We start from the raw sequence: 24,564 nt of genomic DNA on the forward strand, positions 1-24,564 counted from the left end.
ATCGCGGCTTGCACGTATGGCCAAGACACGAAATGGCTTTTGAAAGTCATTTTCTCAATTTTCTGAGAACATCTGATGTCAGATTAATCAGTGACGGAGAAATAAAGAGTATGTAAAGCCTCTTAATAGTGATATAAACAAAAAAACTTATGCATCAATAACCTAAAATTCTTAAAGTTTTTTTTATTGTGATATTTCTATTTATATACTACATTCTAGAAGATTTACGTTTCGACTATTATCCCAATTCCATCTTTACTGAAACTTCGGTGTAGCTGACTTTATTTGTAAAGTATGGTATTATAATGTTGTAATTTTTGTTTTTAACTAAAATAAAAATCAACGACACCCGTTCAAACTTTCAAATAGATTCTACGTATTTCTACAAAATGTTTAAGTTAAATAATATAAGGCTTATACTCCATAAAAAATAAATAAAGACTTATGAACAAGTAACGAGTGTCGTGATTATTAACTAAAAATCTTATTATTGATTTAATAAGCTTATTATTATTAAAGTGTTATTGATCTATTAAGTACTAGTGTATCCTCTTACTTAATTAAGTAACCAATCGTCAAAATTGCCTCACATGATTTCGGAGAAGAGCTGATACCAACTCTTACACTGCTGGACCAATTTTAAGTAAACAGTTAACACAACAAAGAACCCCGGAAGGCACACTGGCTTTTAATGAAGAAATTGGTCGCTCCGTTAGAGTTACGATACTACATAAATCGACATCAAACTTATAAAACCCCTCTTTGATATTGTAATAACCATCATGCAATAATTAAAATAATAAAGTAGAATGTAAATCCTCAAAGCTGAGTTATATAGTTTTATTTTATAAGGGATATTATTTATTCCATCTATGAGTTTTTCATAATTTTATAGGCGGTATTTGATTACTTTTATAAATATTTTCATATCAGCGACCGGAGTCGTCGCTATTACATAAGAAAAGTCGAAAACATTTATATTTACTGCATTTTTATATGATATTTTTTGAATCTTGACTTGTAAACACACTAAAGAGCCGATATGTCCAGTCATATTTAAAATGAATAAATGTATTTTAATAAAACTACTTATACTGCGAATTACCTACTACTCAAAAATAACTCTATGTATAGCGACTTAAATGAATCAAAATTATCTAAACTAACAAATTTTTAAAATAAGTCTATCGCAGAGTAATTTTTGGTTCTTTTTAAAAAATTATAATAATTAACAGACATTCAAAGATATATATGTAAACAAAACGACATAATTAAGACAGGAAAAAGATCTATTTTAGTTTTATTAAATGAATCAGAATTTGAAACAGCGAATTCGTATAACATTCAAGTTTCATTTATAAATTATAATCATATATTTTTATTGCGTAAGCATAAGTCAAAGTATTTGTAATTTATTTTCGCCTAACGTATAAATAACTTATTGATACAGATTGATCTTTGACATTGATGTAAGATAGGAATTTAAGCAACACTTTACTGAAGGCGGCACAATCATTCAGTTCGTAATTCGTATAAGAAATTGAGAAGGAACAATTATTAAGTATACTAGTACTTGTAAATTGTTACGTTTTCGTTAACTATGGCTATAGTGAGGTTCTTTACCTGTGAAGCTTTTAGTGTTCACAAAACTAAGGAGATATTAAATAAATTAAAAATTGTCGACAATGATGTAAAGGAGTTGTCAACAGAAGTTTGCTACCATGTGGAACTTGCTGAAGGTTGTGACAATCTTTCCAATAACCAAATTCAAATTCTTCAATGGCTTCTTAGTTCTCCATTGCAACCACATTCATTAAAAAATGATTCTGCATATAACTTTGTAAAAAATAATCAAGTTATAATTGAAATTGGCCCCAGGTAATATACATTTTTGAATATTTTTTTTTTTAAACAAGATAGTGTTGTTACGGTATTAACAAAAATTATTTACTTAATTTCAGGTTTAATTTCTCAACAGCTGATTCAAGTAATTCTGTTCAGATTTGTGATAGTGTTGGACTTCATCAAGTGGTTCGACTTGAAGTGTCTATAAGATACCTCATTACATTTAAGGAAGTAAAAAATGTTGATAACAGCTTATTTGAAGCTCTGGCTGCTCCTTTGCATGATAGAATGACACAATGCATTTACACTAAAGAAAATTTACCACAGAAAAGTTTTAACGAAGGCCTTCCTAAAGATTTAGAACCTTGGTATGTGGTTCCCTTACTTAATGAGGGCATGGCAGCTATGGAAAAAGTTAATACAAAATTAGGTTTGGCCTTTTCACTTTTTCATGATTAACTTTTGATAATTTAAAATAATTTTAAAATAGGCTATCAACACCTTAATATCAATTATTATTCTAGGATTGGCTTTTGATGCCTGGGATATGGAATTTTATATGGACCTTTTTGTTAATAAACTGAAAAGAGACCCTACGAGTGTTGAGTTGTTTGATCTTGCTCAAAGCAATAGTGAACATTCTCGGCACTGGTTTTTCAAAGTAAATATTTTTAAAGATATTAATTTTTATTAAACATATGCCAGTATATAATCAAGTTAATATTAAATGTCATGATTTTATTCTAATAGGGTAAGATAATACTGGATGGAAAGGAAATAGACGAGTCCCTGATTGATATGGTTGCTTCAACACAGAACACTTCAAATAATAATAATGTCATAAAGTTTGGAGATAATAGCAGGTATAATTAAATATATATTTTCTCAATTATGTGTAATTGTTTAGAATTATGTTCTGTACTAATGTTATTAATCCTTATACAAAATTACAGTGCAATCAAGGGTTTCAATCACTTTAAACTAACTCCACTGGATGTAACAAAGCCATCTCAAGTGATGAAGGAATTGACTGAATCAGATATTATATTTACTGCTGAGACACATAATATGCCAACAGCAGTTGCTCCGTTCAGTGGTGCTACCACTGGCACTGGTGGCAGAATAAGAGATGTCCAGGGAGTGGGAAGAGGTGGTCATACTGTTGCCGGTACAGCAGGGTATAGTGTTGGCAATTTACTTATACCAGGTATGTAACTGATAGGTTAATAAAATATTGATGTAAAGAGGTTTTATATTATAACAATTTTAATTTTTTAAACAGGATATGATTTACCTTGGGAGGAAAAAAGCTGGAAGTATCCGAATAATTTTGCTAGTCCATTACAAATTATTATTGATGCTAGCAATGGTGCTTCAGATTATGGTAACAAATTTGGGGAACCTGTTATATGTGGTATGTATATATGTACTTTTAAATACCACAATAAGTAACTGTGTAATTTTTTTTTATTTAACATATTTGATTTTTAGGATTTGTACAGTCCTATGGTAATAAGAATGGGGACAACATAAGAGAAGAGTTCGTAAAACCAATCATGTTCAGCGGTGGTATTGGATACATGCCTCACAATATGATTAAGAAGGAAAAACCAGATAAAGGTAAACTGTTATATAAGAGGAAAATTATTATAAATGGAATTACATAAACAAAAATTTTCATATAAAATTTTTATTTTCATCAATGTTAAGTGGCTAATATAAAGATTTTTTTTTGTAATTCATTGTGTTATAAATAAAATGTTGAAGTATTATGATATATATGGTAAATTAATAAGTTAATTTATATTAAAATTAGGTACGGCTTGGGTTTTTTTAATCACCAGAAGTTTTAAAACTTTTATTATAATTAGAAAGATGTTGGCTAATTGTATTTCGCATGTATTATTAAGATGTACCGTACTGTGATGCAAGTAGTAAAAATATTTCTTTATATTAAGACTATTAAATTTAAACCCTGTCAAATTATTATTTCTGTATTATAATTTATAATGTTTCTGTAGTCGTGCGGCTGGCTAAGGCTTTAATCACTATAAAGTAACATTATGATTTATCACAGGCATGTTGTTGGTGAAGATTGGTGGACCGGTGTACCGTATCGGTGTGGGTGGCGGCGCAGCCTCCTCTGTGGCCGTGCAGGGTGGAGACTCCCGCGACCATGCGCTAGATTTTGGAGCCGTACAGAGAGGTCAGCACTCACACACATTAGACACAAACACACACACACACATATCTAAATAACTATATACAGGCCTATGAAATAGATTTTTAATGGTACTTATTTGAACAGTTATTTGAATTGATTTGTGCCAATGATTTGTATATAATGTACACAATTTATTCCGTCCCCTGGAATAGTGTTGGCTTTAATATTTCTAGTTAGGTAAATATCTACGATTTTTGTTACAGGTGATGCAGAAATGGGCAACCGTCTTAACAGAGTAGTGAGGGGTTGTTTGGAAGCCAAAATTAATCCTATCGAGTGTAAGTTGTTTCATTTATATTTTTATTTAAATACATCATTCGCTATTCATTTATAAAAAATAATATTTGTACTACATACATGCTTTCCTGGATGTTTTTAAGAACACGGGTCAGTATTCTATTGCAAATTAATTTTAAAGTTGTGTTGTATATATTTGTAATTAAGTTAAAAATATTTTCTTATTAGCAATCCACGATCAAGGAGCCGGAGGAAATGGCAATGTATTGAAAGAGTTAGTAGAACCTGAAGGCGCTGTTGTTTTTACTAAGGAGTTTGAACTTGGTGATCCTACGATCACCACTCTGGAGTTATGGGGGGCAGAGTACCAGGAAAATGATGCTTTACTATGTACTAAGAAGAATAGGGATGTCCTTGAAGGTTTGTATGGATATTTATTTATTTTGTGTAATAGACTCTAGCTGTTATCAATGAATTAGATTCTAAACTAGTTATCAAAGTAAATTAATTAATTTTCCCATAGAGTTAAAAAATTTACAGGGCATTATTGGTATATTTACATAGCTTTGGTTATACTTGCAGTTTCTTTTCAATGCTGTTTAAATATTGATTTAACCTCCAAAATTAATTTCTTCCCAACAAGAAAATATTTTTGCTTGATCTCACTTTTTAATAAGGTGCATAAACTATTTTTTTTTTTTGGTAATATTGATGGTAGTCACATGTTTGTAGAATTTTTATGTAATTTGAGTTTATATAAAATAATGAACGCCTCAAAAGTATAGAATTCCTGTATGAGTCCAAATTTCGTTTTATTTTTAGGTATTTGCCGCCGAGAAAGGTGCCCTGTGTCGTTTGTTGGAGAGGTGACCGGAGATGGTTTCATGAGTCTCGTAGAAGATAAATATAACAATGAATATTTGAACAGAAATAATCGGCTGAAGCCGGAAATTAAGTCTAAAATGCCATATGATCTGCATTTGGAAGCCGTTCTAGGTACAATTTTTATAAATATTTGGTAAATTTTTCATTTGTACTTAATTTATTAAAGATAAAATTGCTTTAAAATGTTTGCAGGTAATATGCCTCGTAAGACATTCGACTTGAGACAAGATAAACGCACTAAGCTACCACTAAACTTGCCCGCTGATGTCACAGTTGAAAAAGCCTTAGATAGAGTCTTGAGGCTCGTGAATGTTGCTAGCAAGAGATATTTGACTAACAAGGTATTTATAAGCATTTAAACGCATATACTCTTCTATCTATATATATATATATATATATATATATATATTTAAATATGTTTTTTTCCAGGTTGATAGATGTGTAAGTGGATTGGTTGCACAACAGCAATGTGTGGGTCCGCTTCATACACCGTTAGCTGATTGTGCCATAATATCTTTATCCTACTATGACTTGGTCGGATCTGCAACATCTATTGGTACCCAGAATATCAAAGGTCTGTTGGACCCCGCAGCTGGTGCTAGGATGTCTCTTGGTGAAGCTCTTACTAATCTGGTCAGTCTAAGTTATTAAAAGCTATTAAATGTTTGTAATGTTGCAAGAGATTATTAGTTATTGAATAGATTTTGATAGTTTCGCATATTTGAGAACAAAGGGATGGACACACAAAAAAATCTTTGATGGTTAAAGTTTTTTTTGCGTTCAATATGCGTTTTACTGTATTATTATTTGTCCTTGCTATTAACTGTATAAATTAATATCTTTCGCAAAAAATTTCAATATCTTCACAAAAATTTACATAAAACTATTTAAATATTGAGAATTAAATAATAGAAAATATAATAATGATAGGTATTTGCGGGAATATCTGAGTTGGGTGACGTCAAGTGTTCTGGGAACTGGATGTGGCCGGGTAAGACGGGTGCGGAAGGCGCGGCTTTGGTGCGAGCCTGCAGGGCGGTCAGTGACGTCATGAGTGTCCTCGGAGTCGCTATCGACGGAGGGAAGGACTCGTTGTCCATGTGCGCCAGCGTTGACTCCGCGCCTGGTACTTAGACTTATTATACTCCTAGCGAACCCTTCCCCTGGCGTACTCCCAACAATACCTACCCTTTTTGCACTCCTGACTATCCCTACCACTGGTATACTCCTAAAAATCCCTAAGGCACTATTAAAATTAATAAGTATTACCTACAATAGACAATTCTGTTTCTTACATGTAAGAAAATACTTCAAACCTTGAATGTAATGAGTTGTCTATAATTCCCTCAGTTAGGTCTCCCGGTACCCTCGTAGTGTCAACTTACGCCCCTTGTCCCGATATAACTGTGAAAATCGAGCCCGCACTGCTCGTAGAGGGCGCTGCAATCATTCACGTTCCAGTAACTCCAGGGAAATACAGGTATACTTGATTAAATATTTAATAACTGTAAATATAAACCCTTCATGGAGGAATACTTTTTCAAATGACAATAATTTTCGGATACAACCTGCGTTTCATTTTACGTTTGTATTATTTATAATCCTAAGTTTCGTTTCAGTGTTCTCGATTACGCAAAAATTGGATGAAATGGGAAATAAAAAACGCTAGTCATATCCGAAACTAATTTTTTTTTTAATAATTAATATCTATATTGTTCCACAGAATCGGCGGTTCATCTCTCGCTCAGTGCTACAAGCAACTCGGCGAAAACCCGCCAGATCTAGACGATCCTAATGTTTTAAAATCTTTATTCAACGTCACTCAGAAACTTTTGAAAGGTGATAAATTATATATATATATTTTATAATGATACATGTTATTGCATCAATTAAATAATATGAGATAATTATTATCAACGTAGGTTAAATGTCAAGGATGACTCAATAGCAAATAGATATGTGTAATGCCTTACAAACAAAAATATGCGTAGAATATTCAGGCCATTGAATTTACTACAACTACACATACATACATATATGACGCTGATTTCACTGCCATCCTTATCTCTTCATCCTATGAGTTACACGAGTAATTCAGACATACGAATAACATATAATATTATATATAATTGTCATAAAGCTTGATTATACTTACAATAGAAATTTTCGTAAACGCTGTCTGTACATGAAAGTTATGTGAGGATAACTACCGGTCTAATGGAACCCAAAACAGATATTGCTACAAAATCTCGTCGTATTCGTTTCGAGTGTGATTTTGACTTTTTTATTTTGGGAATTGGTTCATAAGTAACAGTTAATAAAGCGATTAAAATGAATATTGTTAATTCCAATAAAACATACAAAGTTACTCTCATTAATACTATTAAATATGTGCTTTCAGAGAAGAAATTGCTGTCTGGTCATGATATAAGTGAGGGGGGCTTTATAACAGCAGCCTTAGAAATGGGTATCGGTGGTGTTCGAGGGCTGGAAATAGATTTACAAGTGGAAAAGAATATTACGGCCATAGAGGCTTTGTTTAACGAGGAACTCGGCATACTGTTAGAGGTGGCACAAAGTGATTTGAGCTACGTATTAAAAGAATACAGCCTACAAGGGGTTAAGGCCAAAGTTGTGGGTAAAACTGGAAATTATGGCATGGAATCGCAGGTAGGCAATAATTTAAATAATTAATTCAAAGTTAAAACAAAACTGATATTTTTCGGATAACTACGCGTTAGTTTATTATTTTCGAAACTGCATACTCCCGACGTTTAGTTTTTTGCAGCAGCTCTCTTTTTTGCGGCAGACGAGATATCACATCAATACATTAGTTTCATTTAATGAATACTCGCGAGAGTGTTTCAATGTTTTCGTGATATTTGAGTAAATGATTTTTGCTAAAACATTTTTTTACAGGTCACCGTGAAGGTAAACGACGTGTCAGTTTTGAACTCCAAGCTTATAGATGTCTATAGAATGTGGGAGGAGACGAGCTTCAGACTGGAATGCCTCCAGGCTAATTCTGATTGCATCAACCAGGAATGGGAAGGTATGTTCAAGAAAAATAGTTTATAAAACATAAACCATATTATTATTAATAATTCGGATTCCGTAGGTCTGGCAAAACGTAAGGGTGTTACATACAACGTCACCTATGATCCGTCCGTGGGTTCCGTGAGGACAAACCCAGTAAGGGTTGCTGTGCTCAGAGAAGAAGGTTTGTGTAATAACTATATATATAAGGTGAAATGTGACCACATAAGTCAGCCCTCGTCTCTCCTTGCTTGAGACCCTGAGGCCTATATGAATTATTTCATATACAACTATATTCTACAAAATAATGTAAATACTCAACAGGTACAAATGGTGATCGTGAGATGATAGCATCTCTAATGATGGCTAACTTCGATGTTTTTGATGTCACTATGAGTGACTTGCAAGCAAACAAGATACATTTAGATTCATTCAGAGGCATTGTATTTCCTGGTGGATTTAGCTATGCCGGTAAGAATATATAAATAAGCTATTTGAAGCCTATGCTAATAAAATAGTTCAGTTCAAGGTTTATGAATGACAATAATGGTATTTGTTTTTAACTTGAATACTGATTTAATATTTAATATTAAGGGACCAAAAAAATATATTTTATCCGACTGAGTTTTTTTTTTCATCTTTTCGCTGGATAATCTACTTTTAAGTTTATTACTTCCTAAACAGTAAAGTACTAATTATTAATTACTCCCTTTTAAGATACCTTGGGATCAGCAAAGGGTTGGGCAGCAGGAATAATGTTCTCGGAATCTCTGAACAAACAATTCACTCACTTCAAAAACAGAAGCGATACATTCTCATTGGGTGTGTGTAATGGATGTCAACTGATGGCGCTACTGGGCTGGGTTAATGTAGATAATAAAAAGGAAGAGAGAGCTCAGATATTCTTAGACCACAACCAGTCGGAGAGGTCAGTTACACTGCTTTGAAACTTTAGTTTCATGAATATTAAATTAAATAAACATAAATCTCGTCCTTTTATGAACAATTAAAAATAATGTTTATTCTAAATCATCTACAACTCACATGTCAATAACTAATTCAGAACATCTGCAACTTAAATAAACTCAATTAGACGGACTCGATTTTTTTTAATTATAGTAACGTTTATTTTACTACTATTTTTTTGTGCGCGTCTTTCTTTGATACTTAATATAATACATATTTTAACCAATCGTCAGCGACATCTATCGTCTTGGTCACGTGACTTTATAAAACAATTATAATGTGCTCCCATAAACACGGAGTGAAGGTATAAATTATATCAATTATATTATTCTGATGCTTGAGCTATATTATTCGAAAGTTTTATCAGAACCCGTTCAGTATAAGTATTAAATAATTTTTGACTTTTTTTTGACCTCAATTTTCCAATTATGAGAGCATTTATTTAGTGTAATATTAATAATTAAATATTGAATATGTTTATAAACAGATTCGAATGCCGTTGGAGCGCTGTGAAGATAAACGAATCGTCGTCGGACGTGTGGTTCCGTGGTATGGGTGGGAGCGTCTTGGGGGTGTGGGTCGCTCATGCTGAAGGACGTTTCGTGACCGACAGACTGCAACAGTTGAAAGACAATGATCAGATAGCGTTACAATATGTCGATGATGAAGGGTCACCCACACAAGTATACCCCATGAACCCCAATGGAAGCATCGGTTAGTTGCACTAGTTATATGTTGCTGTTACTTCAATTTCATAATAATAAAGTTCAATGCATAAATAGAATGGTGGTTAAGTATTTAGATCCAAGGTAAATCAATTCAAAATGTGACTAAATATAAATGACTATGTAGAATATTCTAATAGTTTCGGAAGGTCATTAAGTCAAAACATAACAGTTTAAGAATAACTGGTCTATCATATTTTTGTTTTATTAAATATTGTAAGAGATACAGTTACTGATGTAATTTATATATGCTAATTTGTTTTTCATTAGCTGAATAGTAAATCTCTATTTGATGGCCATGTAAAAACAATCTTGAGCTAACTTCTCAAAAAAACTTCAGTTTGGATTTTGGGGCTAAATCATTAAAAACATTTGATTGTAAAGATTTTTTCTGGTAAAAGATATTTAAACTATATAAATCAAGATTTAGCTTGATTTGTATAAATTTTCATTAAAAATGATGGTGTCTTAGTAATTTTGTAAAAATTTTGGCCCTTAACGGCATTTTTTACTTACAGAGGGTATAGCGGGTCTGCGATCTGTAGACGGTCGGCACCTGGCGATGATGCCTCATCCTGAACGGTGTGTTCTATCTTGGCAATGTCCAGTACCACAGTCCGCAGACAAGCAAAGCAAATATTCACCGTGGATGAAACTATTCAGCAACGCATACACCTGGGCTTCACAGAATTAATGCGTCAAAAAGTAGTGTATTGACACTATACTGACAACGAGAAGCTCATATGGACCTCATAGCACTAATAAAACAGTAAATAATAGCAAATAGAAATTGCTAACATTAAAAATATATAATGATAGCAAGAATTTTGTTACATGTTATGTAATTATATATCATTTTAATACTAAATTTTTCTAATATTCTTAATTTTATTAATTTTGTTTTAAAAGAAATATGTCTTGAAAAGCTATGTGAGTTATCGCTCAAATGCCAATGGGAAACAGCTCATTCAGATGTTTACATTATATGTTTTTAATGTGTTTCAGTTATGTGGATTGTATAAACATATCAAGATATTTGTTACATTTAAAAATCATTCCATTTTGATGTTAAATAAATAGTATTAATATTGTCTTCCAAGAGTGCCAAATTTTACATGGAATTTATTTGATATCTTTCCATTTTGTATCATATATTAATGAAATCTCATTTAATGAAACTAGCTTCTATCTTAAACGTTTTTATCTTTTGTTATTGTAATTAAGTTTTATAAGAGAAATATATTTTCCTCGTCATAAAAATAAAAAATGTAATTTGCGCTTTTTGATATTGTAATTTTTTTTATGGGGATATAGATAAAAAATTGCATTCCTCCTTGATATTTATTTCTAATACTTTTTTTGTGTTAAGTTTTAAAATTAAACAGAACATGAAATCATACGTTCAAAAATATATTTTTTTTTATTAAAGTTTTTTTATTCACCTTAAAACACAAACGTCAGGTATTTTAAAATTTTCATACTTGAATACACCAAAATTTTATGTACAATGGCTTTTTTCCTGTTGGTTACTGATGCCACTACTGAGACCGGATAAGCTGCTTATAAATATTATTCAAAATACTTATATATCTTATAAATAATTTGTCAAATTCCTCTTCTCACCAATTATTACATAAAAAAACTATCTTTTACAATATTAAAATATATTCTTATAACCTATAAAGGAAAGTTTATTCTTAATGTACCAGTCTATATATAGGTTTTTTTTAAATTAAGGTTTTTATAGATTTATTATTTAAAATAAGACCATAAAATTTTGGCTATTGACCGCTTTATTTTTTAACAAAATGTATGGTAAAGGAAACTAAATTGACAATCTTCTATTATATGTTTTTTTATTGATATAAATAAAAATATAATAATTGTTAAAGTTTAAAAAGATGGCCTGTTAAGATCGGTGAACAAATAAAAAATTCGAGATATTTAGGCACTTGAACGAAAATATATTAAATGATAAAACATATAATAATGTGTTGACAATCACAGTTTACAAAGTAAAAATTGCATAATAAGTTGAAGAGGAAATAAATTGTTGAAAACGGCTATTTATGTTTATTGAAGAAAGAGCGATCAAAGCAATAAACATTTGGGTAGTCTTCCCATTAGAAAGCGAACAGTGATATTATATAGTACCTAATATCGTTACAATACGTGAGAACATTGCGAATTTTTCGTAACTGTAAAAGTCACGTTTCCGGTTTTCTAGATTCTTTTCAGCTTATCAAAAAGGGGCTCCTTTTAAAAAGGTAATACAAAATTTTAGGTAGGGTCCAAAAGACGAATAATAATTTTTAATATTGACAGCCATTAATTTATTTATAAATAAACTTTTATTATTTAATTATTTCCCGGTAGAAACTAAACACTAAATAATGAAATGACAATAATACATAATAACATATACTTTAAAAATTTATAAAAGTAAAAAAAAAATTAAACTTTAAAACCATAATCAAGTATGCGTGTCGTTACCAATACTATCAAAGTTTTCGAACGCTCCCCAAAGTAATCGTTTTCGTGTAAAGTATAATGACCGTCAGTGGTCAAAACTGGAAACGATATCGACTTAACCGTGTACTGTGAAGTGATTGTGTTGTTTATTCTTAATATTTATAAATACCCCATACTAAAATCTTATATTCATGAAATTTATGAATAATCATATTTCTTTACTGTCTTCTTTTTATCATAGAAGTTAAAGTGACATTAAAATGAAAACTAGTACGACACAGTTTAAAGTAATTGTAGATTTTATGGAAAGGTATTAGTTACAACAATAAAATATATAATCTTCCTTTACATTGTTTCTTTTCCAATCATATCTTATTTTCTTTAGGTACGGAGATCTTAGTAAGAGCCAAAATGGGCTTCAGGGCAGGCTAGAATCTATAAAGAAATGGCAAATGTTAACAAATTCTCTAAATAAGGACCCTACGGGTGATAGAAGGTCTATTGAAAAATGGAAGAAAGTAAGATCTTTTTTGTTTGGTATATTTCATCCTATATATGCAGTATTTATTCTTGATAATGATAAAATACAATCATTATAAACTTTGATTTATTAAACTATCACAAGTTCTTCTGTTTATTTATTTTAAATATTTTTAAAATTACCATGTCCTCACTCCGCACTCTACAAAAATCTTATTGTTCATTAGGTTTGGAGTGATTTCAAAAATAATACCAAGAGAAAAAGAACAAAAATATTAAAATATGCCGGTTTACCTGAACATCTGCGACCTAAGTTGGCATTAAATGATTTAGAAAATAGAGTTCTTAATATTGTTGATCAAGGAGCTCCTCCAGTGGATGATAAAACAGGTGTTGGGGTGGAGGTAAGCTTATCATATTCAAGTTATTGAAGGTAATAATTTAACATTTTGTATACCAATTTGATACAGATTTGAATTTTTGGTGTGATTTTTTAAATCTTTATTTTCTCTCTTTATTATAAGTGGTTTGATAATATTACAGATACAGTATATGGACACTGTACCTCAGGAAGAAACTACTGCGCCAACAGTGCAATTCATATCAACGGAGCAGAATTCACAGACATTTCATGCTGAGAGTAGTAAGCATAATAAGCAATAATAAGAAAATAGTTCTCAATTTTTTTTATACAAATCTATTCAAATATATATTTACTATACAATAGAATATTATATTCATGTAAACAGACTAAATGAGACATATTGATCATATAAATAGGTTCTGAATATTGAAAACTATTCAAGATTTTATTTTATAGGGAAAATGATTACTTTATGTTAAAGTGAACTTATTTTTAGTGTCAGATGGAAACAACAGCGATTATTTCACTTCATCCGATGAGTCTTCAGACAGGAGTTCTGATGAATCTATTGAAACTGATGAGCAGAGGCTGTCTTCGCCTCGTTCTCGTCACGTTAATAACCATCGTCCTGTGTTTCAACGTTCACGTAAATCCAAAGGCAGTCCCGCAGGACCGTCTCGTGTGGACCCATTCGAAGCCAGTGATAATCGTTGGCGGAAACTGTTCTCAGAACTTACATCTGAACACATACGACTGCGAAAGAGGGAACTCCGACAGCAAGAACGGTGGCATGCTCTATTTGAAAGATGTGTCGATTGCATGGAAAAATTTATTAATAAATGACTCTATAAATATCTACGGAAAGAGATAACTATTTTGATTTTAATGCACCTAACAAACAAATATGATAATTTCTGGAATGTTTACACTGAGGTGATAAATCAGACAACTATTAAAATATGTAGAGAATATGGTTAAACATTTTCATTCATAAATCACAATATTAAAAATGCAGTTATTAGTAGAGTATTAAAAACTCACTGCTTTAAAAATTCAGTTATTTATGTAATAAAACAAACCTTTTACAACAAGATCTTGTATGTAATCATCAACATTGCAAATCATATTAAAACTGAAAAGTATAATTTTGAAGTCTCTCGAGATTATTTAGCTAGGAATTAAATAATAGTAAGTAATAAGAAATAATATGTAAAAATATTATTCACATAAGAAGGTATTACTTAAGACTTTAAAAATTAAAAACTGGTTTAAACCAGTATTAACACAGAAAAACATGTGACATTAGCAATTGAAATGGATTTATGAATAACAATGTTAATCTCATTGGGAAGATTTTAAATGAAAGTCTCTTTAACATTAAAATGGATGTATTTGTTTATAACATCAGAAAAAATTAAAATTGAATTTTCAGTTGTAACTGAATAATTATATATATTCATATATATATATTTTAAATAAACGTTTTTATGACTTAAAAATTTGTAAATATTATATTTTAAGAAAATTTAAATAAATTATATCTACCTGTTCTTCACAAGAACTAATTTTATTTGAAACAAAATTCTTATAATAACAATGAAATACTGCGAAGTTTGTGAGTATGCCACTTGAATCAATCAATTAAACGATATGTTTCAAATTTTCTTATAAAATAACATAATAAGATTTTATTATATTTATCAACCCACAATTTATCTGCTTAGGAGGTTTAAATAATTTGAAATAAAACAAGGCTTTTCAGATTTCTTTATGATCATAAGTAAAATAATCTTCATTAAAAAACTACATCTTAATACTTATCAAAAAATTGTAGTATACTTTCTAATATATTTGTTTTCCTTAAAATTGTTATTTTTTACTTAAATGCCTAAGCGACATTAAATGTTCATTGCCATAATATTTTGCAGTGATTTACTTATATCTTTTCTTCTGGCTTTCTCTAAAGCATTACAAAGGTCAAAAAACCATCTCTGCGGATCTGCTTTTTGGTTGTAATATATATCCAGTATCTCCAAAACTTTATCAGCCACATATTGGTGATTCAGATCAATATCATCTATTTTACCTTCTGGTATTTTAAGATTTCGTCCTAGTGCCCGCCAAAAACTTCCGATTCCTTCTACAATTTGATTATTAATTCTATTTTTTTTAATTATACTAATGTTAGCGTAGGGATGGGCATAATTATAAACTTCTTTAATATCATTCTTTGATGTATTGTCTGTATTATCCATAGCTGTGGGAAAAATGAATTATTTCAACATAACTTCCTTATTCTTACTCTAACAAAACAAATTTTTATTCAAATTCATGCTAGGTATATAGCCACTCATTATATTTAATTTAAAAACTAGTAACAATGATAGCTTTACACAACATCATAATGGAGGAAGATTTAGTAAAGAAATACTACTATTATAATATTTAGTATACTCACAGTAGTAATTAATATATTCTCTTTCAACATGGTTAGTTTCATAGCAGTTTATTCTTTTTAACAGCTCATTATTGTTTAAACGTCTAGCTATTTCCTTTAAAGGTGCTACATTATCCTCTGAAAGTACATCGCGTATCTCCAATACTCTCAGCAATTGACTCATTGTAAATATTTTTTCAAATCTCCTATCCGAGTCTATATCATCTTTATAATATTGTTTTAATTTATCCAATAAATAGGCATGGTTATCACTTTTACTTACATCAAGCAGAACTTGTTGCTTTAGCTGTGAATATTCGGATAGAGTCATTTTTTAATTTACTGAAATTAAATCTTCGAGTTATAATCTTTCATTAACATTCATTAACATACACAAGGAGAAGAGAATTACAAACTTTAAACAAAATCTATTCTAAATAATATCACTTACACTATCCTTCAACATTATTCACTTGACTTCTGAATTGTGAATTCTGATTTTAATTTTTAATGTTATTATTTTTGTCTCTTCTATTCACGTTTCGTTTCACACAAACATCGTTAGAATTTAGACTGCTAAAAGCTTTCATAAACAATGTATAGATTAAATTTGAAAGTATTAACGAAGTAAATCCTAATTTTCACAAAAATAAAAGTTACTTTATACAGGGTATTACTTATTCAAACAACATTGTGTCATAACTTAAATAATAATAATAATAATAATAATTCTTATTGTTGTTTTTATTATTAAGTTCTAGTAATGGACAAATAGATACAGAAAAGGACAAACTTTCCGCATTCCCATTTATATTAGTTTGATTTGTGTTCAATTATGTTTTATTTAATTTTAATCTTAGTTTTTTATTTGTAAATTATTGTTATTTTTATATGTTATTGATTAAAATTAAAATACTATACTCAATAAAAAAGTTTTTTTTTACATCCCAGTATATGGTTGTTACAGGTGCCTGGCAGTTTAAGAAAAGTTCACATTTATACACCTCACTTTTTTAACCAAATGCTTTTTTATTAAATTTATAAATGTATTCCATACCAATATCTAATGTTTGAATTCTATTTTAACAAGAATATGAGAAGCATCTGCTCTTTTCGAAGTTTCTGATATTTTTCTTTTATTTTGGAAACTTAATCAAAGAAAATAAATAAATAAGCAAATAAATAAGATCAGAAGTTATAGCATAAAGGACTAATACAAACAAAGTAATTATACCTAAGCAGGTAATAAAAACATTTGTTTATGTTTTAGAGGTGATAGAGCCTAGTTATGGTCAAGTGACTACAGCTCCAGCTACAGGGAAGTACCACCCTCTTACAATCGACTGGCGTGAAGTAGGCTTTAATGGCTGCGTTTCGTCTGTCCTGCATTAGTCTATATCTGTTTTGTCGTATTGACCATGTCTCATTGGCATGGGGTTCACAAAGAGCCTGCAAATGGAGTCGGATCGGAGGCTCTTTCGTACCCCGTGGCGATACATAAAATTCGACTCTCAGATCAGACCAAGGGCAATGCTCTTTGACAAGATGGTTATTGGAACATCAGCGTCGTTCCATCAATCCCTTCATTGATTGTCTATGACATGTATATAATATGTTTTTATGATAATCTTTTTATAGTGGGGGCATTTATCACAGGTTTTGTTTTGAGATTGTTAAAATGCATTACTCAAGAAATAATGTGAAAAATCTTTAATTTTATATTTTTTACAGTAGAGAATTAAAGTCTTTAGTTGGGGTCACATTTTATAAATGGACCATATTAAAGACTACTATTTTGAAATTATCTTTGCCATCACCTTATTTTACAGATACGATGTTTTGTCTCGCACTTGATTTTAATTTTCGTCCCGTTTATGGATTACGTATTGATTCAATATAATTCCTCTTGGACAAATCCTTTGGCTTAACTACTCGCTTTCGAGACTTATTAACATTTTTAACAATTTGATCTTAATTCTACGATTGATGTACCAAAGATGAGATGCTATTAAAAGAATTTTCTTTTACCTCTAAAAATATTTCACTGTCTTGGTCTATTGTGCCCGTTTTGTGTGCGCAAATTTTTGTTAGTGTTATTTCTATTTTCTCGCTTCTTTTCGTTTTACTTTTCTAAAAATTTAAACGAACCTTTTCATTATTGTGACAGAAAGAATGTTTTGACTGACTTGCTAGAAGGCTCAATTGTTATTTTTACAAATCACGAAATATTTGCCCCACGCTATTTAGAGCCATTAATTTTTAAGACCGCGACCATATTACAAATAAAGTTTTTATAACATTTTCATATCTTTTGACTGTGTTGTTGTTTTTTAGAACCATACCATTAAATTACAGATTTATATATTATTTAAATTGGAAATGTCACCACTACCGTCATTTACATTGTAAGTTAAAACATAAAATGTGGTCTACATAAATACTAACTGCGTTATAATGTGTGATGTAATTGATTATATTGTTTCATTTTTGTATCGTGAAGATTTTATTTGTACGAGCACTCTGTGAGCTGACGAGATGCAAAATCCCTTCCAGAGTGACACCTTGTCGACGGTTGCAGTCTGCTTTTGTCCATGATTTAGGGATTTCACAATTTATTACATGTAATTGATATATGTTGGTTCGGTAAAATTACAATATGTATACATTCTACTGTAAAAATATTATATATCTAGATGAAGCACTTAACGTTATATTTACTTTCTTCAATATCGCTGAAATCGGAAACGTTCACATTTTTTTTACATATTCCCTGTACGTGAAATATACCGTAAACACCGTACACACATTTGCATTATATGGAGGGGTTTATAAAATAAAGGTGATGGACTAAAAATTAATATATATGTAATTTGCTAAAATAAAACATTTTAGTTAATTACGAGCACACAAATTAAAAGTTAATTTAGTGTATTTTGATAAGGGGTCAGAGATTGTGTTTAAATAAACAAAATTTACTAGTTAGTCGAAGTGTATTTGTATTATTAGTTTGCCTTATCAATTGAATAGTACTCTTGCAGCAACATTTCTGACCTCTGTATCAGTCTTAAATTCTATCTCTTATTATTCGGACCGTATTATGACCAATTATAAGACCCTGCTTTAAAAATTATAATGATTCGAATAATTAAACGAGGCATTTTGTTAAAATACCGCAATAGTAGTAGGGAACTTCAGCACAATGTGAAACGATGTGTTGCCACTCAGATTTCAAAGTCGGATGTTTTGTTTCCTGAGAGGGTAGACTTTCCTTCTCGCCACATCGGACCTAGGGATCAGGATGTAGTGACTATGCTGGATCTCTTAGGTTATAAGGTAAGAATTTTGTATATTTCTCTATATGAAAAAATAAAAACACGTGAAAGTTAATTCAGAAAATATATATTTTGGGATCAAATTTATTTATTGCTATTTTTATACAACGTATTGGAGAAATCTTTTTTGTAGTTACACCCTTTTATGTAATGTCTTAATAGGAAGAATATATTTTTGTCTTGTAGAGTTTAGATCAACTAACTAATGATGCTGTGCCTAAGAAAATCCAGTTAGAAGGTCTTATGAACATCACAGAACCAATGAGTATGTTTTCATATAACATTTAAATATCATATTTTTAATGGAACTTTATTTTCAAGGACATTTTAAACTTTATAATTTCAGGCGAATATGATCTTATTAAAAGAATTCGCAAAATAGCAGAAACAAATCAAATATGGCGTTCCTATATTGGTATGGGATATCATAATTGCTGTGTGCCGCATTCCATAATGAGAAACATGTTTGAGAACCCTGGATGGTAACATAGGTTTTAAATAAATATAACTGATTGAGTCAATGTTTTGGATAGAGGTACTAAATAACTAACTTTTTAGGACTACACAGTACACTCCTTATCAACCCGAAGTGGCTCAAGGACGGCTAGAAGGTTTATTAAACTATCAAACAATGGTCAGTGATCTAACAGGGTTAGACGTTGCCAACGCGTCTCTCCTAGATGAAGGAACTGCTGCAGCTGAGGCTTTGTCTTTGTGTCATAGGTAAAATTTTACTGACAATAATAAAATCTCTTTTCCTTATGCATTTACAAAGTTAATAAATAACTATTTTAATTTTCAGACACAATAGGAGGACAAAATTTGTAGTATCAGAACGATTGCATCCGCAAACTTTAGCTGTTGTTCAAACTCGGTTAGATGCGTTGGGCCTAGAAGTTATGGTAGTACCTGATGTTCGACAAGCAGACTTCGCACAACGAGACATATCTGCTGTATTATTACAATGTCCAGACACAAGAGGATTGGTTTATGATTACTCAGGCCTTGCTGCAGCTGCACAAGAACATGGGGTAGGTTAAAAAGAATAATATAAGTTTAGGCGAGAATTGTATGATATCATTATAATATTGCTTCTAATATCAGCAATTTACTTTTATTATTTAGACTTTGGTGGTCGTTGCGACTGATCTTCTAGCTATGGCACTTTTACGCCCCCCCGCAGAGTGTGGTGCTGCTTTAGCAGTTGGCACTTCACAGAGGTTGGGTGTTCCTCTTGGATATGGTGGACCTCATGCCGGATTTTTCGCAGCTGAACATGCGTTAGTTCGTTTGATGCCAGGTCGCATGGTTGGCGTGACTCGGGACGCGGCTGGAAGAGATGCTTACAGGTATAAAGTGTAAATCCATGTCCTGTTCAGCGTTTTTATTGCAATAACTAATATAAGGCCTTTTTTACAGACTAGCTCTCCAGACAAGGGAACAGCATATCCGGAGAGACAAAGCCACGTCAAATATATGTACAGCTCAGGCTCTTTTAGCAAATATGTCAGCCATGTTCGCTGTTTATCACGGGCCACAAGGTCTGAGGGACATTGCGGTGCGAGTTCATAACGCTAGTCTGGTTCTTGATGACGGTAATACATATTCCTATAAAACAGAATACTTTGATCGTATGATTCACTTCTGTATCACCAACAACAATACATACACTGAAATTAACAATTTAATCAGACAATTTTATTAAAAGTATTAAATTTTTTATTGTTACCAATTTCTATAAATAATCTGGTTAGCTTTGATTCAATAAAAATTTAAGGTTTAATTATTCGTGCTATAAAAAGACTGTAGATTATAATAAGTAATCGTAAGTGCGTTTAATAAATGTTAAAGGCCTTTTAGATAGTTGTAACAATGAATTTAACAGCTTCGTCGACCTTGAAAACAAATGTAGTTAAGTATTTGTGAAGAAAAGTTAACAAAAAAATTATTTTAGTAAATCACGTTTAAAGACTGTTATATTCAATAAATTGGGAAGAAGTTTATTAATTTTCACATAAAATTATCCTTTTAGGAATTCAAAAACGTGGTCATAGGCAGTTGAACGACGTATATTTTGACACACTCTACATCATTCCAAGTGCGGATCATGATGCCACTGCTATAAAGGCAAGAGCTCAAGAAAAGAAAATTAATTTGCGATATTTTGATGATGGAGCTGTCGGAGTAGCATTAGACGAAACCACTACAATGGAAGACGTTGATGATTTGCTCTGGGTATTTGACTGCGAGAGGGTTGCTGAGGTTTTTATTTATAATGCACCATTTGAATTTTTGAAACTACTAAAGGAACTACAATTAATGATGGGGTTGTTTGTTGGCAGGTGATGAAGAGTGGTGATGTCAAGTCAAGAAGTATCTTAAAGGGTCCGTTCAGAAGAACTTCTCCATACTTAACACATCCTGTGTTTAATATGCATCACTCTGAAACAAGAATTGTAAGGTATATGAAGAGACTGGAAAATAAGGATATATCATTGGTTCACTCTATGATTCCTCTCGTAAGTAGCGTCAAAAATATTAAAAAAAAAAAATAAATTTATAAAAAGAACTTTCTCTAAATACTTTCGCTAAAAACATCATCTGTAATTTTAAATATATCATATATTTTTAAGGGTTCCTGTACAATGAAGTTAAATTCTACAACCGAAATGATGCCATGTTCATTTAAACATTTTACTGACATCCATCCATTTGCACCTCTTGACCAATGCCAAGGCTACCATACACTTTTTGAAGAGCTTGCTAAGGATTTGTGTGCTATCACAGGTTACGATCGTGTATCTTTCCAACCGAACAGGTATGAATCTTGTATAGAGAAAAACGAGTCCATTAGGTTATAGATATATGTAAGTAATGGTATTGTATTTTAGTGGAGCTCAAGGCGAATACGCTGGTCTTAGAACAATCAAACGCTACCATGAATTCCGAGGTGACACAGGGCGTAACATATGTTTAATACCAGTTAGTGCTCACGGTACAAATCCAGCCTCGGCACACATGGCCGGCATGAGGGTCTGTGCAATCCGCGTCACACCCACTGGAGATATTGATATGGCACACCTTAAAGATATGGTAGGAAATTTTGCATCTAGATTTCTTTTAGTGGTACTAATTGCTAAAAATCTTTAAATTGAAATACTTTATGCAGCTTGATATAATATTCAGGGTAACAATTTAATTAGTGTTATTATTGTGTCATTAGGTGGAAGAACATAGTGAAAAATTATCATGTCTGATGTTAACTTATCCGAGTACATTCGGTGTGTTTGAGGAACGCACAGCCGACGTGTGCTCGCTCGTTCACCAACATGGGGGACAGGTCTATTTGGATGGTGCTAACATGAATGCACAGGTCTGATTGATATTAGCTAGTTTTTTGTTAACTTTCAGTCTATTTAAATAAAATATCCAAGTTACATTTATAGGAATTAATACATAGGACACTGTTCATAGTGTTCATTATCAAAGAATAGGTACTGGTGTAAAAGTAAAAAGAGAGACTATAGAATATGACTTTTTTTTGGAATATATATATAACATATTTGGGTTAACATAGATTTAACTTTTAGGTTGGACTTTGTAGGCCAGGAGACTATGGCAGTGATGTATCCCATTTGAATTTACATAAAACTTTCTGTATACCACACGGCGGAGGCGGCCCAGGAATGGGTCCAATAGGAGTGTAAGTATAGTATGAAACATTGGATCATAGAACGTAATTTTATAGTAGAACGTTGCTTTTATCAAATATAGAGTTAATATGAAGGAATTTTGATCTAGAAAAGGTATCTGGAATTTTAAACTATTTGCCTATATCAATGCAGTCTACCTACAACCTAAAGGAATTAGGGTAATAAATTTAACTCAACAGAAAAGCTCATCTTGCCCCATTTTTACCGTCACATCCCGTGGTGAATCCGTTAGCTGACTTGGGTGAAGATGCCCATAGTTTTGGCTCCGTCAGCGCAGCGCCATTTGGTTCATCTGCAATATTACCAATATCATGGGCTTACATTAAGGTCGGGATTAATTTATAAAATAGTGAATTCAATTTTGTGTCCGCTTCAATACTTTTTGAAATATATTTATTTTGTGTTAATTTATAAAAATCAAGTCTAGTCAAATAAGTTAAATATAACTTGCAAAAGTATACTGTAAAATATCTTTGTAATTGATTTTTTAGATGATGGGCCCTAAAGGCTTAAAGAGGGCGACTCAGGTGGCTATTCTTAATGCTAATTATATGTCGCGAAGATTAGATGGTCATTACAAAACTTTGTACAAAGGTGAAAGAGGACTTGTCGCACATGAATTCATTATAGATGTCCGAGATATGAAAAAAACTGCTAATATTGAACCCGGAGATATTGCGAAACGTCTTATGGACTTCGGTAAGAAGTTATATGTATAAAATATACTAAAGTAAAAAAACCACTTTATAAGAAGCTTTGGTAGACAAGAAATTAACAGGATAAAAAATAAAGAAACAAAACTTAAAGAATATTCTTACTGAATAGACATAAAAAAAATTATAGTAAGCGCTAATGGTAGTCACAATCAGATTTATGTGAGGGCAGGACGGGTAATGTAAACTTATATCAATTAAACTCAGTCTACCTCCGCAACTGATTCAAACATTAATTATTTCGTCTCGCTTGTTTCTTGCATACAATATGAGTATATAAATATTCTATAGTGGGTTCAACAATAAAGAAAAATATTTTTTTGAACCTAAATACAAAATAGGGTAATCGTTTTGTATATAGCTTCGTAAACATCTCGTATTCATTGTGATAATCACGCCTGCCCCCGTCTCATCGCTCAAATACTTGACTAACATTATCACTCAGACAACATTTAATAATAATACCCGAACGTTTTACTTAAAGGTTTTCACGCACCTACAATATCTTGGCCGGTGGCTGGCACCCTTATGATTGAACCTACCGAATCTGAAGACTTACAAGAGTTGGATCGCTTCTGTGAAGCCCTTATTGCTATTAGAAAAGAAATTAAAGATATTGAAGATGGTCTTATTGATAAAAGATTGAATCCTGTAAAGGTATTATGAGGAGTACTCTTTAATGATGCAAGTTTGTACAAAGTAATATAAAATATACTTCTATATACAGATGGCGCCACACACACAAGAAGAAGTGATTACGGAAGATTGGAGTCGTCCTTACACAAGAGAACAAGCCGCTTTTCCTGCGGTAGGCGTTGTAATATTTTATTATTTTATGATAATTCTGAAAATATTTATTAGAGTTCAAATGTATTTCTTTTGTTTAGCCATTTGTAAAGGGAGAAACAAAGATTTGGCCTACGGTTAGTCGCATCGACGATATGTACGGCGACAAACATCTTGTTTGCACGTGTCCTCCGGTAATCGATGACTTCTAAAAGGTGAGATGCTGGTATATGTAAATAAAATACATTTGCTGCGATTTCATAATGTATTTAATTTTTCAATATTGTCATAGAATAAATATTATCTTTTATCAACAGGCGTGTTTTTTTTGTGACGATAATTTTTTCTA

General features: G+C 31.4%; 4 protein-coding genes across 5 annotated transcripts; 3 read left to right on the top strand and 1 right to left on the bottom strand.

The window, feature by feature from the left end:
- The first annotated feature begins 1,468 nt into the window (after window positions 1-1,468).
- LOC116765600 (phosphoribosylformylglycinamidine synthase) lies at window positions 1,469-11,346 on the top strand. Its single transcript, XM_061521970.1, has 23 exons — window positions 1,469-1,878; window positions 1,962-2,275; window positions 2,370-2,506; window positions 2,596-2,708; window positions 2,799-3,052; window positions 3,128-3,259; window positions 3,337-3,465; window positions 3,923-4,051; window positions 4,273-4,347; window positions 4,535-4,726; window positions 5,129-5,302; window positions 5,384-5,532; window positions 5,621-5,824; window positions 6,122-6,317; window positions 6,542-6,671; window positions 6,915-7,030; window positions 7,593-7,861; window positions 8,111-8,243; window positions 8,310-8,411; window positions 8,552-8,698; window positions 8,945-9,155; window positions 9,681-9,907; window positions 10,437-11,346. Exons 1-23 carry the CDS (start codon window positions 1,601-1,603, stop codon window positions 10,610-10,612), a joined length of 3,987 nt encoding a protein of 1,328 aa, XP_061377954.1. The 5' UTR covers window positions 1,469-1,600; the 3' UTR covers window positions 10,613-11,346.
- A 1,102-nt stretch (window positions 11,347-12,448) lies between these two features.
- Window positions 12,449-14,105, top strand: LOC116765971 (uncharacterized). The gene is made up of 5 exons (XM_032655623.2): window positions 12,449-12,700; window positions 12,776-12,908; window positions 13,098-13,274; window positions 13,414-13,513; window positions 13,731-14,105. Exons 1-5 carry the CDS (start codon window positions 12,651-12,653, stop codon window positions 14,075-14,077), a joined length of 807 nt encoding a protein of 268 aa, XP_032511514.1. The 5' UTR covers window positions 12,449-12,650; the 3' UTR covers window positions 14,078-14,105.
- Window positions 14,106-14,989: 884 nt separating this feature from the next.
- Window positions 14,990-16,237, bottom strand: LOC116765647 (fas-associated death domain protein-like). 2 transcript variants are annotated; one of them, XM_032655208.2, is made up of 3 exons: window positions 16,123-16,237; window positions 15,693-16,013; window positions 14,990-15,491 (listed from the first exon to the last, which is right to left on the bottom strand). In XM_032655208.2, exons 2-3 carry the CDS (start codon window positions 16,000-16,002, stop codon window positions 15,133-15,135), a joined length of 669 nt encoding a protein of 222 aa, XP_032511099.2. In that variant the 5' UTR covers window positions 16,003-16,013; window positions 16,123-16,237; the 3' UTR covers window positions 14,990-15,132. The 2 variants fall into 2 exon arrangements, with proteins under 2 accessions (XP_032511099.2, XP_061378019.1); XM_061522035.1 differs by having other exon boundaries at window positions 16,088-16,177.
- Window positions 16,238-18,686: 2,449 nt separating this feature from the next.
- LOC116765536 (glycine dehydrogenase (decarboxylating), mitochondrial) lies at window positions 18,687-24,529 on the top strand. Its single transcript, XM_032655021.2, has 18 exons — window positions 18,687-19,004; window positions 19,190-19,268; window positions 19,350-19,485; window positions 19,562-19,726; window positions 19,806-20,034; window positions 20,129-20,352; window positions 20,423-20,598; window positions 21,036-21,265; window positions 21,346-21,522; window positions 21,637-21,821; window positions 21,895-22,096; window positions 22,227-22,376; window positions 22,594-22,706; window positions 22,896-23,043; window positions 23,208-23,415; window positions 23,914-24,086; window positions 24,157-24,237; window positions 24,317-24,529. The coding sequence occupies exons 1-18, from the start codon at window positions 18,804-18,806 to the stop codon at window positions 24,425-24,427; spliced, it is 2,988 nt and encodes a 995-aa protein (XP_032510912.2). The 5' UTR covers window positions 18,687-18,803; the 3' UTR covers window positions 24,428-24,529.
- The last annotated feature ends 35 nt before the right edge of the window (window positions 24,530-24,564 follow it).

Source organism: Danaus plexippus, chromosome 11 (genome assembly GCF_018135715.1).
Source record: "Danaus plexippus chromosome 11, MEX_DaPlex, whole genome shotgun sequence".
Classification (NCBI taxonomy): Eukaryota; Metazoa; Arthropoda; class Insecta; order Lepidoptera; family Nymphalidae; genus Danaus; species Danaus plexippus.